Below are 12,847 nucleotides of genomic sequence, written 5' to 3'. Positions count from 1 at the left end.
TGCTGGCGCGAAGGGCCGAATAGGCTACTCCTGCACCTATTGTCTATTGTATCGCTATATTAAATAAAAAAGGAGATTATGAGGGGATATAGATAGTTAAATGGGTGGGCAATTGAAGCTTAATGAGGAAAAATGAGAAATTGTCCATTTTGATGGGACAAACAAAACAGAAGAATTATTATCTAACTGGTGGCAGATTGCTAACCTCAGAGATGCAGTGGCACTGTGCTCCAGTATAAGATGGGTACTGCAATGAATTGAGAAAGCCAAGAGACTATTATTGCTTATTGCAAGTGGAGTGAACACAAATGCAGAGAGGTTCTGCTTCGGTTCTAGGGAAATGGTGAGACTACATCTGGGGTATTGTATACAGTACTGATCTCTATCTTTCAGAATAGATACAAGTAGTTCCAGACTGATAACGGAAGTAGGCAGATTGTCTTATGAGGAAAGATCAGACAGGATGAGTTTGTAGCCACTGGGATTTACAAGAACGGCAGGTGACTTGACCAAAACATACAAGGTTTGCGGATTCATGACAGGGTGGATGTGCAGAGGATGTTTCCTACTGTAGGAGCATATAGAACTAGCAGGTTATTGTGAAAAAGTAAAGGGCGAGCTATTTGAAAGAGCAAAGACACAAAATCTTCCCTCCTCCCTCTCCTAAATGGACAAAGCCTTGCAACCCTATTCTCCTGCCTTCTCACATACCCTTTGACACCCTTACTAATCAAGAACCTATCAACCTCTGCTTTAAATATAACTAATGATTTGAACTCCACAGCCATCTGTGACAATGATTCCAACAGATTCACCACCTTCTGGCTGAGGTAATTCCACCTCATCTCTGTTCTAAAGGGATATCCTTCTATGCTCCAGCGAGCACAGGCCACGAAACATCAAACACTCATCATGCATTAGCCGTTTGCTTTCTGGGATCATTCTTGTGAACCTCCACTGGACCCTCAGCACATCTCTTAGATTAGGAGGCCAAAACTGTTCAGAATACACCAAGTGTGGCCTGACCAGTGCCTGATAAACTCAGCATTACATCCTTGCTCTTATATTCTATTCCTCTTGAAATGAGTGCAAACACTGCATTTTCCTTCCTCACCACCGACTCAACCTACAAGTTACCTTTTGGTAATCCTGTACTAAGACTTCCAAGTTCCGTTGCACCTCCAATTTCTGAACTTGCTCATGGATTTTTGTTAGTCTTTTTCACAAATGCAGTGTTAGAGTATTTTTTACAGCAGAGGGAGATCGATTCCTGACAGGTGAGGAAGAGAAAGGTCACAGGGAATTAAGTCAGGTCAGCCAATATCATAATGAATGATGGAGTAGATCTGAGAGGCTAAGGGGCCTCACAAATGTAATCCTAATGTAGTTATACAGAACGATAGCTGTACAGATTAACAGAGTAGCTGAAAAAAAATACATATAGTGACAACCAAAGAAAAGCTAGTAAAGGTTGCGAAGTTCATGTCAAAGATTAGATCAGCCTGTTGGCCTCAGATGGAGTAATTATTCAATGGCTTAACATTGCTTAGAATACAGAAAAATGTATTTGGATCTCCTACATCTCCAATTCCAATTCTTTGGATTGAGTGGAGAAACTGGGGTCTTTCCTCAAACAGAAGCAGAGATTTTGTGAGGGCATTTATCATTGAGAAGATTATGGTAAACTGTTCCAATCAGATGAAGGATTGATAACCCAAGCGCACAGAATTAAGATAATAGGCAAGAGAAGAAAAGGCAAGTGAGGAAGAGTTTTCCTATCTAAAGTCCACTGCCTGACAGGTTGCCAGAAATTCAAAGAGACAGGAGAATTGAAAGGGAAAACATTACAGGGAGCTGGGAAAGGGGACAGGAAGATGGAATAGGAGGTGACACAGACTTGATGGGCTGAAGGGCTTCCTCTTGTTCTGTTTACTTGTAGCAATGTAAACCAGACAGTGATAGTAACATAAAGCACCAGGGCTGTCTGTAAGGGGCGTTTATCCAGTACACCCTCCCCATGACCACATGGGTTTTCTCCAGGTGCTCTGGTTTCCTCCCACATTCCAAAGACATACAAGTTACTGGGTTAATTGGTCACATGTGTGTACTAGGGTGGCAGGGGGTAATCGGGGCAAAAGGACCTGTGACCATGCAGCAACTCTAGATGAATGAAAGAATGAATAATATATAATATGCTTCCAATCCAGTAAATTGCTTGTTAATGAGCTGTCATCTGTTTCTTAGAAAAATACAGTGGTCAACTGGTGAAGAAAGTCGGTACAAGAGTCAGACCATTAGTTGATGAAGGCTGGAGAAATGAAGGATGGCATAGTATCATTCAGAACCTCAGGACATCTAATGAGAAATAAATGATAAAAATTATGCAGCCCATTTGCAAGATTCCAGAGTTATGAATGATACAAATAACCTGGTAATCTATTACATGATGTGACACTGGTCTGTGCTGAGAATAGTGGTGTACAGTGAGAACACAGTGGAGGCTGAAAGGACTAGATTTGTTAGCCTGTTAATTACTACTTTAGTTAATTTGTAATTACATCATAGGCCTGTCCTGTTATATGTATGCTCTGTGTTCCACGCTCATTCTGAGTAGTTATAATGCTTGTCAGAAAATTTTACAGACAGATGGTGGTGGATTTCTACACCTAGTATTTTTGGATTGATTAAAGATGTCAAGGTTCAGCTCCATAGGGTTACACTGCACAGAAAGAGGCTGCATGTTCCTGACCTCATGAGCTTTTGGTGTAACAGTTTCTACTGTTTCATTAAGCCACTCTGCTTTAAATGAACTAGAAATCTTTTGCACTTCGCTCCCTTCGCTTCTTTGGAATTTGACACAGTGAATCAATAATTTCTTCAATAAAAACAGTATAAATAAGCCTGTTGTAAAATCTGCAGACAAATCATCACAAACTCCACGTGGTCAACACTGTCAGAAACCGGAAAAGGAAATCTGATTGTGAAGTATATTTAACATGCCAACGAGGCAGTGGGTGACAATCTTCTGTGTGCAGTTTAAGTTTCTTTGTGTGCTATTAGCAAACGATGTGTGCACAAGCACACGCGAACACCTTGCAGGGATCATTGAAGGGAACGGCAGACTTCTGGCATCAGAACAGCTGCCAGTGAACTCTGGCATATGAGTCAGACAATCTAATTAAGCCCATTCGCAGGGGGCAGGGCTTTCAGTAAGGGTGACCTCATGAACTTAAACTGCACTGGAGTTTCTTTGCTACAGCTGACGCAGGCTCTAATTTCCCCACCCACTGTGATGTGGCCCTCCCTACATACGCCCCTACATCACACTCAAACTGAAGGCTGCAGCACACCCTAGGATGTATGGACCTTAAAACATCTTAATCTGGTCTGGTGGTTAATGTAACACCACACTATGATAGAGGCAGATACATTAGGGGCATTTAAAACGTTCTTAGGCACATGGATGACAGAAAAATGGAGGGCTATGGAGGAGGAAAGGGGTAGATTGATCTTAGAGTAGGTTAAAAGGTCTGAACAATGTGAGCTAAAGGGTTTGGACTGTTCCACAGTCTACATAAACACCAAGCCTACTTTCATCTTACAGATGAATGTTCTCAACCCAAAACATCTACTGTCCTTTTCCAGATGCTGCTTAATCCACTGAGTTTCTCCAGTAGCCTATTTTTCACTTCAGATTTCAGTAATATGGTCAAGGGAGATAGAGGACTGCTTTGAGTCAGTGGACTGGACAATATTCGGGGATTCATTTTCAAGTCTGAATGAATATGCCACAGTTGTCACTGACTTCATCAAAACCTCCATGTTTGAGTGTGTGCCTTTGAGAACATACCGGACCAGCCCAAACCAAAATCCGTGGATGAACCAGGTTCGTAGTCTGCTGAGGGCTAGATCTCAGGAATTGATTGTAGGCTCCAGGAAGGGAAGTCGAGGCATCAGCTGTGGGAAAGGTGAGTAGTTTCAAGTTCCTGCATGTCAGCAGCTCTGAAGATTCATCATGGGCCTGACATATTGACGCAATTATAAATAAAGCATGACGGTGGCTATATTTCATTAGGTCTTTGTGGATACTTGGTGTGTCGCCAAGGACTCTTGCAAATTTCTACAGATGTACTGTGGAAAGTATTCTAACTGGTTGCATCACTGTCTGCAGAGGCCACTGCACAGAATCAGAGAAAGGTGCAGAAAGTTGTAAACTCTGCCAGGTCTATCATGGGCACCAGTCTCCCCAGCATCGAGGACACCTTCAAAAGACGATGCCTGAAAAAGGTGGCATCCATTATTAAGGACCCTCATCGCCCTCTTTTCATTGCTACCATCAAGGAGGGGATACAGGGGCCTGGAGACACACCCTCAACATTTTAGGAACAGCTTCCTTCCCTCCACCTTCAGATTTCTGAATGAACAATGAACTCATATACATACATAACTACTTTGCTTTCTTCTTTTTTTCTTATTTTAATGTATATATTTTTTATTATTATGTATTGCAATGTACTGCTACCGCAAAGCAACAAGTTCTATGACATATGCCAGTGATATTAGACCTGATTTATATCAGAGGGTATTCTTTTTCAATAGCCTTGTCCGTATCCCTCCATTCTCTGCACACTCTGGTGTCACATCAAGCAACAGATTATCAGGTTATTTGAATCATTTATGGCTGTGAAATCTTGAAAATGAGCCACTGATATTTCCCCCTTCAAATCCATGCTAACACTTCAAAAAACAATTTATGGGCCACTTTTCTTGTTCGATGTCCTAAGGTCCTGAAGTTTTCACCTCTTTACCAACCATAGGTCATCTAACTGCCTGGCATTTCCTGATGACGTATGGAAATAAATATAAGATGACAATATCAAATTACAAACATCATCAATAATAAAATATTTCCTTAGAGGTCAGTACAAGCAACTAAATTTTCAGCTCTGCCATTCACCAAGATCGTGGCCTTGTTAGCCCCTTTCTGCCTCCAAAATAATCAGTGTGTTTTCACATTTGTTTCAGGAAAAGAGATCTAAAGATTCATCACACTGAGAAAAATAATCTCCTTTCATCTCTCTGTTTAATGTATGACCCCTTTGGCCTAGATTTTCCCAGGAGAAAATACACTTTCCACATCTGCCCAGTCTGCATCTTCTGTGTTTCAACCAACTCACCTCTCATTCTCTAAACTCCAAATCCATCCTATCTAGCTATTCCTCACAAGATAATCCACACTTTCTGAATAACTTCTTGGAATTACTTCCAATACGCTTACCTCCTTCCTTAAAGATAGAGATTGATATTGTACACAGTATTCTTGAAAGAGATTGTACTCTTGATTGATATTGTACACAGTACTCCTGACGTGGTCTCACTAATGCCATCAATAACCTCCCCAGTTTTATACTCAAACCCACTCACAATAAGTGATGACATTCTGATGACCTTTGTTATTATTAGCTGCATCTGCATTCTAGCCTTTTATGATTCACATAGAGGATACTAGATCCCTCTACATCTCAGAGCTTTGCAATCCCTCACCATTTAAATAATATACAGCTTATTATTTTTTCCTTGCCAAAATGGACAATTCACATTTTCCCCATTATACTAGAAAACAGAACTCTACAGTGCAGTATAGACTCTTCGGCCCACTCCAAATCTACTCCAAGATCAATTTAACCCTTCCCTCCATTTTTTTTCATCAATGTGCCTACCTAAGAGTCTCTTAAATGTCCCTAATATATCTGCCTCTAACACCACCTCCGGCACAGTGTTTCATGCAGATACCACCTTGTAAAAAAAAAACTTAACTCTGATATTCCCTCCCCCAATACTTTCTTCTAATCACCTTAAAATTATGCACCCTGGTATGAGCCATCTCTACCCTGGGAAAAAATCTCTGAATGTTCATTCTGTGTCTCTTATCATCTTGTACACCTCTAACAAGTCACTTCTCATCCTCCTTTGCTCCAAAGAGAAAAGCCGAACTCGCTCAACCTATCTTCACAAGACCTGCTGTCTAATCCAGGCAGTATCCAGGTAAAATCTCCTCTGCACCCTCTTTGATGCCTCTGTATTGAGACCAGTTCTCCAACCACTTATGTAACCTGGCTATAATCACCTATGTTCCCTTAACAACTTACCTTCCTGTCTTTCTTCATCAACCAAACTTTTGGAAGGTCATTCAGTCAAGTTCCTGTTTTCCTTCTGATTCTGATTTCTCTGAGTCCCTTGTTACTTCGCTCCTGCTTGGTTGGTGAGGGGAAGAGGTCAATGTCCTCAAGTCCACCAACTGTAGCCAAAGTCAATTTATAGAACAGTATTGAACCATAGAACATAGGAACAGGCACTTGGCCCACAATGCTGAGCCAAATTAATTACAACCATAAGACCATACAACATAGGAGCAGAATTAGGCCATTTGGCCCACTGAGTCAGCTCCACCATTCAGTCATGGCTGATGTTTTGTTCCCCTCCTCAGCCCTACGCCCTGGCCTTTTCCCCGTAACCTTTGATGCCATGTTCAAGAACCTATCAAGCTCTGCCAAAACCTGGCCTCCGCAGCTGCATGTGGCAATAAATTCCACAAATTCACCACCCTCTGGCTAAAGAGATTTCTCCGCATCTCTGTTTTAAATGGACGCCCCTCTATCCTGAGGCTGTGCTCTCTTGTCCTGGACTCCCCCACCATGGGAAACATCCTTTCCACATCTACTCTGTCTAGGCCTTTCAACATTTGAAAAGCTTAAATGAGATACCCCCCTCAACCTTCTAAATTCCAGTCAGTATAGACCCTGAGCTATCAAACATTCCTCGTATGATAACCCTTTCATTCCCAGAATCATCCTTGTGAACCTCCTCTGAATCCTCTTCAATGTCAGCACATCTTTTCTTAGATGAGGAGCCCAAAACTGTTTACAATACTCAAGGTGACCTAACTGGTCCCTTCTTATCCCTCCATTCCCTGCACATCCATGTGCTGAGGAGCTTTGCATTTGCTTATTGTTTTGAAGAGCTGAGAACAAATTAATAGAAAATAGAAGTGAAATAATACACCCACACATACTTAATGTTGTAGGGAGACAGATTCCAGGCACTTTCCACAGCAAATCCTACCACAAGAATGGCAAAGGCCAATTCAGGGGTGGAATTTAAATTTACCTAACCACATGAACCACAATGTCCAATTTAACCCATCTTTACCATATTCTAATACAATCATTCACATTTAATTAATGACACTAATGTCATGGTGGGGCTTTATGCAAGAAATTTGGCCACCTTGTATAATACATTTATACTCACTGGTTTTAGGGAAATACATATTGTGATAATCCATCAGTGTGATATTAAGCAATTCTTTACAGTGTTCACAGAAATTAAACAGATAAATTGTTATGTGATAAAACAAATAATTCTATTGCCGGTATTCATCGGCCAGTTGGTCTTTATTTTCTCAGCAGTAATGTTCAATCAGCTAGCTGCCAACTCAGTGTGACTGATATCATGGAATGCTTCATTGACAAATCAATACTTTTAAAACAGCTTATCACAGTTTTACAGTATGTGATTCACAATGGTAACCTAGCAAACGTGTTATAAAGTTAGTATCTTACTGGGAAACTTCCAATGAGAATGTGATATGGCAACTACTACACTTCTTAATCATAGAGTTTTTATCTTATTAACCAAATACCAGTTGAGTGAAGGGGTAAGACTGAGAAACTGGTAGGTGTTGGAAGTGAGCAGTTATCACTCCCTGGTAACTTTTGTCAATGAGCCATGACCCACACTGATTAGTTAATTTGATTCCATTAACACGTCATTCATCAATTACCTTTACTATAAACTGCCGAGCAGCGTGCTCATCGACTTCGTATATGATGCAGTACATATAAAACCCCAGCAATGCAGTCAAGCAGATCTGGAAAATAAAGATCAGTATGTGAACATTTTTAGCAGTCTACTTTTTTAAGTGCAATGTTCCTTAATAAATGGCATTAAATAGTCCTTCTGAATTAATGTTCTGTGTGTCAAATATGTACCCAGTTTCCATTCTGTGGACTGGAAAAACTTTATTTATAAAGTACTGATCTACAGCAAACTCAATTTCTACAGTGTAATGAGCGTGTCATTAGATGAAATTTGGCTTATGATCTTTCTGTACAAAGTTTTGTGTTGGTTTAAGTGCATCATTATGGCAAAATGGGTTTATGGTAGCTTTTAAATCTGTTTGATGTTCCATCTCCATACACATAGATTGGTTGTTATGACTAACGGGCAGTATCCAAAGCAATCCCTCCAAATGAAAAGCAGATGGAAGTTTCAGTAATGTACAACATGAAGACCAGAATCATTCAAATTCAAATCTATAGTCACACTTGTAAAATGAAGATTGGATCTCTAGATTACTGTATCGAATTCACTGCGATCTCTAGTGTGCGCACACCAGAATTCCCTTTGTGAGGCCCCTGACAAAGAATGTTAAAAGTGAATGCGAGTGATGCCTTCCTGGCTGAAGTTATAAAAGGCCAAGCCCAGAAGCCTCCTCTTTCACGCTTTCAATCTATTGGTGAAGGGAACTGCTTTTCAAAACTAGGAGAACTGAAAAGGAAACATCCGTAACCATATGGAAGGAAATAGTGCAAGATGTAAACAGTTTAATATTCATTCTCAGGATGTGGGCGTCACTAGTGGGAATGGTATTTATTACCCATGCTGGATGTCCTTGAGATGTTGGTAGGAACTTTCGCACTTAGTGTAGGGTTTAATATAAATGGGTGCTGGCACAGACTCACCACATAGTTGTTTGGCAGCTGTTTTGTGAATCTATTTTTTTCCTGTTAAACTTCAGTTTAAAAGTGCATTTGTGCTTTCAAAGCCTTATTGCCTTACAATCACTGACACTCGCCAACTCGGCAAGTTTGATTTTGCTGCTCAACCATTGTGACTAAAAAAAGTTAGGAAGGAAGCTGAAGGAAGTCAGACTGCAGTGGAAGAAATTCATTATTGCTCCTGTTATAAGAAAGAAACAAAGATGTGCTTTCCTGTCACCTGTACAATGTAACATACAGTGGAATGTGTCATTTGCATCAAACTAAATCAGCGTGGATTGTGCTGGGCAGCCTGCAAGTTTGCATCAAATTAAATCAGCGTGGATTGTGCTGGGCAGCCTGCAAGTTTGCATCAAATTAAATCAGTGTGAATTGTGCCATGCTTCCAGCGCCAAAATAGTATGCCCACAACTCACTAAACCTAACCTGTACATCTTTGGAATGTGGGAGGAAACCGGAATACCTTGAGGAATCCCACATGGTGACGGGGAGAATGTACAAATTCCTTACAGACAACGTCGGGAATTGAACTCTGATCATACAGCAGGCACTGTAACCATTAAGCTACTGCAAACTGCTGGATGGTCCACTAGTACACATTGGATTCCTGGACTCTCAACCTATCTCATCATGATATTGCACCTTATTGCTCACCTGCACTGTATCTTATCTGCAGGCTTGGCACTTTATTCCACATTATGTTATTGTTTTACCTTGTTCTACCTCAGTGCAATGATCTGATCTGTATGAACAGTATGCAAGCCAAGCTTTTTACTGGACGTTGGTATATGCAAGAATAAATTCTAATTTTCCCTTGAAGGACACTGGCCCTGAGAAGTGACCTGTTTAGTCCAGATAAGTGCGAGGTATTGACTTTAAGAGGTCAAATTCTGGTAGGGCATAGTGAGGGTCTGAAGAACACTGATGTGCAGAGAGACCTTGGGGTGCAGGTCGAGGTCCCTGAAAGTAGCAACACAAGGGGTGTGTACAGTGAGAAAGTTATTTGGTATGCTTTGCCTTCATAGGCCAAGGCAATGAGTACAAGAGTTGGTCTGTCCTGATGCAGAAGCACAAATCATTGGGTAGACTGCACCTGGAGTATTGTGTACAGCTCTATTTGCCACACTGCAGGAAGGATCTGGTGACATCGAGGGGATGCAGAAAAGGTTCATCAGGATGTTGCCTGAAGTGTAGAACAGTGTGCAGTTAGGAGAGAGTGGAGAGGCTGTATCAATTCCTACATTCCTTAAATACACCTAAGGGCTTGGCCTCCACAGCTGCCTGTGACAAAGAATTCTACAGATTCACCATTCTCTGGCCAAAGAAATTCCTCTTCATCTCCGTTCTAAAAGGACACCCCTCTTTTCTGAGGCTGTGTCCTCTGGTCTTAGACTCTCCCACCAAAGGAAAAATCCTCTCCACATCCACTCTATCAAGGCCTTTCTCCACTCGATAAGTTTCAATGAGGTCACCCCTCATTCTTCCCATTTCTAGTGAATACAGGCCCAGAGCCATCAAACACTCTTCACATGACAAGCCATTCATTTTCATGAATCTCTTTTGAACCCTCTCCAGTTACAGCTCATCCTTTCTGAGATAAGGCGCCCAAAACTGCTCACAATACCCCAAGTGAGGCCTCACCCGTGCTTTATAAAGTCTCAACATTACATCCTTGCTTTTACATTCTAGTCCTCTTGAAATGAATACTAACATTGCATTTGCCTTCCTTACCACAGGCACAACCTGTAAATTAACCTTTCGGGAATCCTGCACAAGTACTCCCAAGTTCCTTTACATGACTGTTTTTCTGTATTTTCTCTCTATTTAGAAAATAGTCAACCCTTTCATTTCTTCTACCAAAGTGCATGACCATACACTTCCCAACACTGTATTCCATCTGCCATTTCTTGGCCCATTCTCCAAATCTGTCTCAGTCCTCCTGTATCCTCTCCACTTCCTCAAAACAAACTGCCCCTCCAGCCATCTTTATATCATCTGCAAACTTCGTAACAAAGCCATTAATCCATCATCCATATCACTGACATACAACATAAAAAGAATCGGTCCCTACACAGATCCTTGTGGAATACCACTGGTCACCGGCAGCCAGTGAGAAAAGGCTTCCTTAATTCCCACTCTTTGTCACCTGCCAATCCACCACTGTTTCATCCACGCTAGAATTTTTCCTGTAATACCATGGGCTCGTAGCTTGTTAAGCAGCTATCACTGTATCATTGTACCTTTCAACGTACCTGTGACAAATAAAGCTCATCTTTTTGAATTTTACCATTAGCATTAAAATTCCTCATTGTTATAATTTTGCAAGACTGACCTTGTCACAGCACATAAATGCAATTACGAAGAAAACACGACAGCCTTTCTACTTCCTTAGGAGTTTGCGAAGATTTGGCATGACAACTAAAACTTCGCCAAATTTCTATAGATGTGCAATGCAGAGTATATTAACTGACTACATCAAATCCTGGTATGGAAACACCTATGCACTTGAATGGAAAACCCTGTAAGAAGTAGTAGATACAGCCCAGTCCATCACAGGTAAAGCTCTCCTCATGATTGAGCACACCTACATGAAGCACTGTCACAGGAAAGCAGCATCCATCATCAGAGACACCCCCCCCCCACCCCCACACACCCAACAACAAGATCAAGCTCTCTTCTCGCTGCTGCCATCAGGAAGAAGGTACAGGAGTCTCAGGTCTCACACCACCAGGTTCAGGAACAGTTATTCCCATCAACCATCAGACTTGTGAACCAAAGGGGATAACTTCACTCAACTTCACTCGCCCCATCATTGAAATGTTCCCACAACCTATGGACTCACTTTCAAGACTCTTTATCTCATGTTCTCGATACTTATTATGATTGTTTCTTTCTTTTTGTATTGCATAGTTTGTTGTCTTTTGCACACTGGCTGTTATTGTTATGGCCTTTCATTGCTTCTGTGATGGATTTACTGAGTATGCCCACAAGGAAATGAATCTGAGCGTTGTATATGGTAATGTGTACGTAGTTTGAATAAAAAAATCACTCTGAGCTTTTTGAACAATGTTTAAAATGCATTTGGATAGGCACTTTTACAGAAAAAGCATGAAGTGATAAGTGCCAAAGCAGGGATTAGCATAGATAGGTAGCATGGTTGCTATGAACGAAGTGGACTGCAGAGCCTGTTTCTGTGCTAAGGACAGAAACATGAGTTAAGGACACAAAATATTTTGAACAATGGAAGGGAATGTCTGCAGTATCATGACATACAGAATAAAAGAAACGCCTCCTTCTGTTACAGAAGCAATATGCTTACAGTGAGATATTATGTTTATATCGTAACATTAACAGGCCAATTTTGTATTCCTTATTACCAAATTTAATTATTAGAGGATGATCACTAAGCTTTATTATATGGATATCAAGTATAAACTATTTGTGGTTGATTCAGTAAATCATACGTGCCAAACTCCAGACCATGGATTACTTCTGTGACAAAAGCCACACTTCTATGTTGTTTCAGTCATCTATTCCTTCTCAGAAACTCTTCTCCACTCCCTCATAGGATTTGGTCTGTCTGTTCCTGTGGAATATTAATCCAAGGATTTCTCAATACTGACTAATGAGAAGGACTCAGTGCAGAAGGGCATCTGGGGTCAGAAGGACTCGCGTTCGGGATCACTTTCTACCTTTCCTGCTCATCCATAATGCACAGAGATGGACTTTTCCCATTGATTTCATTATTTTGATATCAATGGCATCATTTTACATTAAACTTACAGCACAGATATCCATCTAAAAGATCCAGGTTCCACTCAAATCTTTCCCAAGATCTCCATTGGCTTACCTGCCATTGCAGCATCTCTAGTCTATCCAACCTACAGAAAACTAACAGTATCAACAAAAACTACCACAACTACTCTTTGTTATAGCCATTTCCTCATCCTCACCTCCGTAGGTCAGGATGTTTCTGTGGAATTCCCAGTGGATGTGATGGGCACCAT

At 41.0% G+C, this 12,847-nt stretch overlaps 1 protein-coding gene across 1 annotated transcript in view; it reads right to left on the bottom strand.

Moving 5' to 3' along the window:
- The window catches only part of sspn (sarcospan (Kras oncogene-associated gene)), a 30,889-nt gene that overhangs the window by 6,091 nt on the left and 11,951 nt on the right, over window positions 1–12,847 (bottom strand). The window contains exon 2 of the mRNA XM_059987721.1: window positions 7,844–7,930. Within this exon, the coding sequence (XP_059843704.1) occupies window positions 7,844–7,930 (87 nt within the window). The remainder of the gene's footprint in view (window positions 1–7,843; window positions 7,931–12,847) is intronic.

This window comes from Hypanus sabinus, chromosome 13 (assembly GCF_030144855.1).
Source record: "Hypanus sabinus isolate sHypSab1 chromosome 13, sHypSab1.hap1, whole genome shotgun sequence".
NCBI classification, from domain to species: Eukaryota; Metazoa; Chordata; class Chondrichthyes; order Myliobatiformes; family Dasyatidae; genus Hypanus; species Hypanus sabinus.
This window is presented reverse-complemented; position numbering and strand designations above follow the sequence as displayed.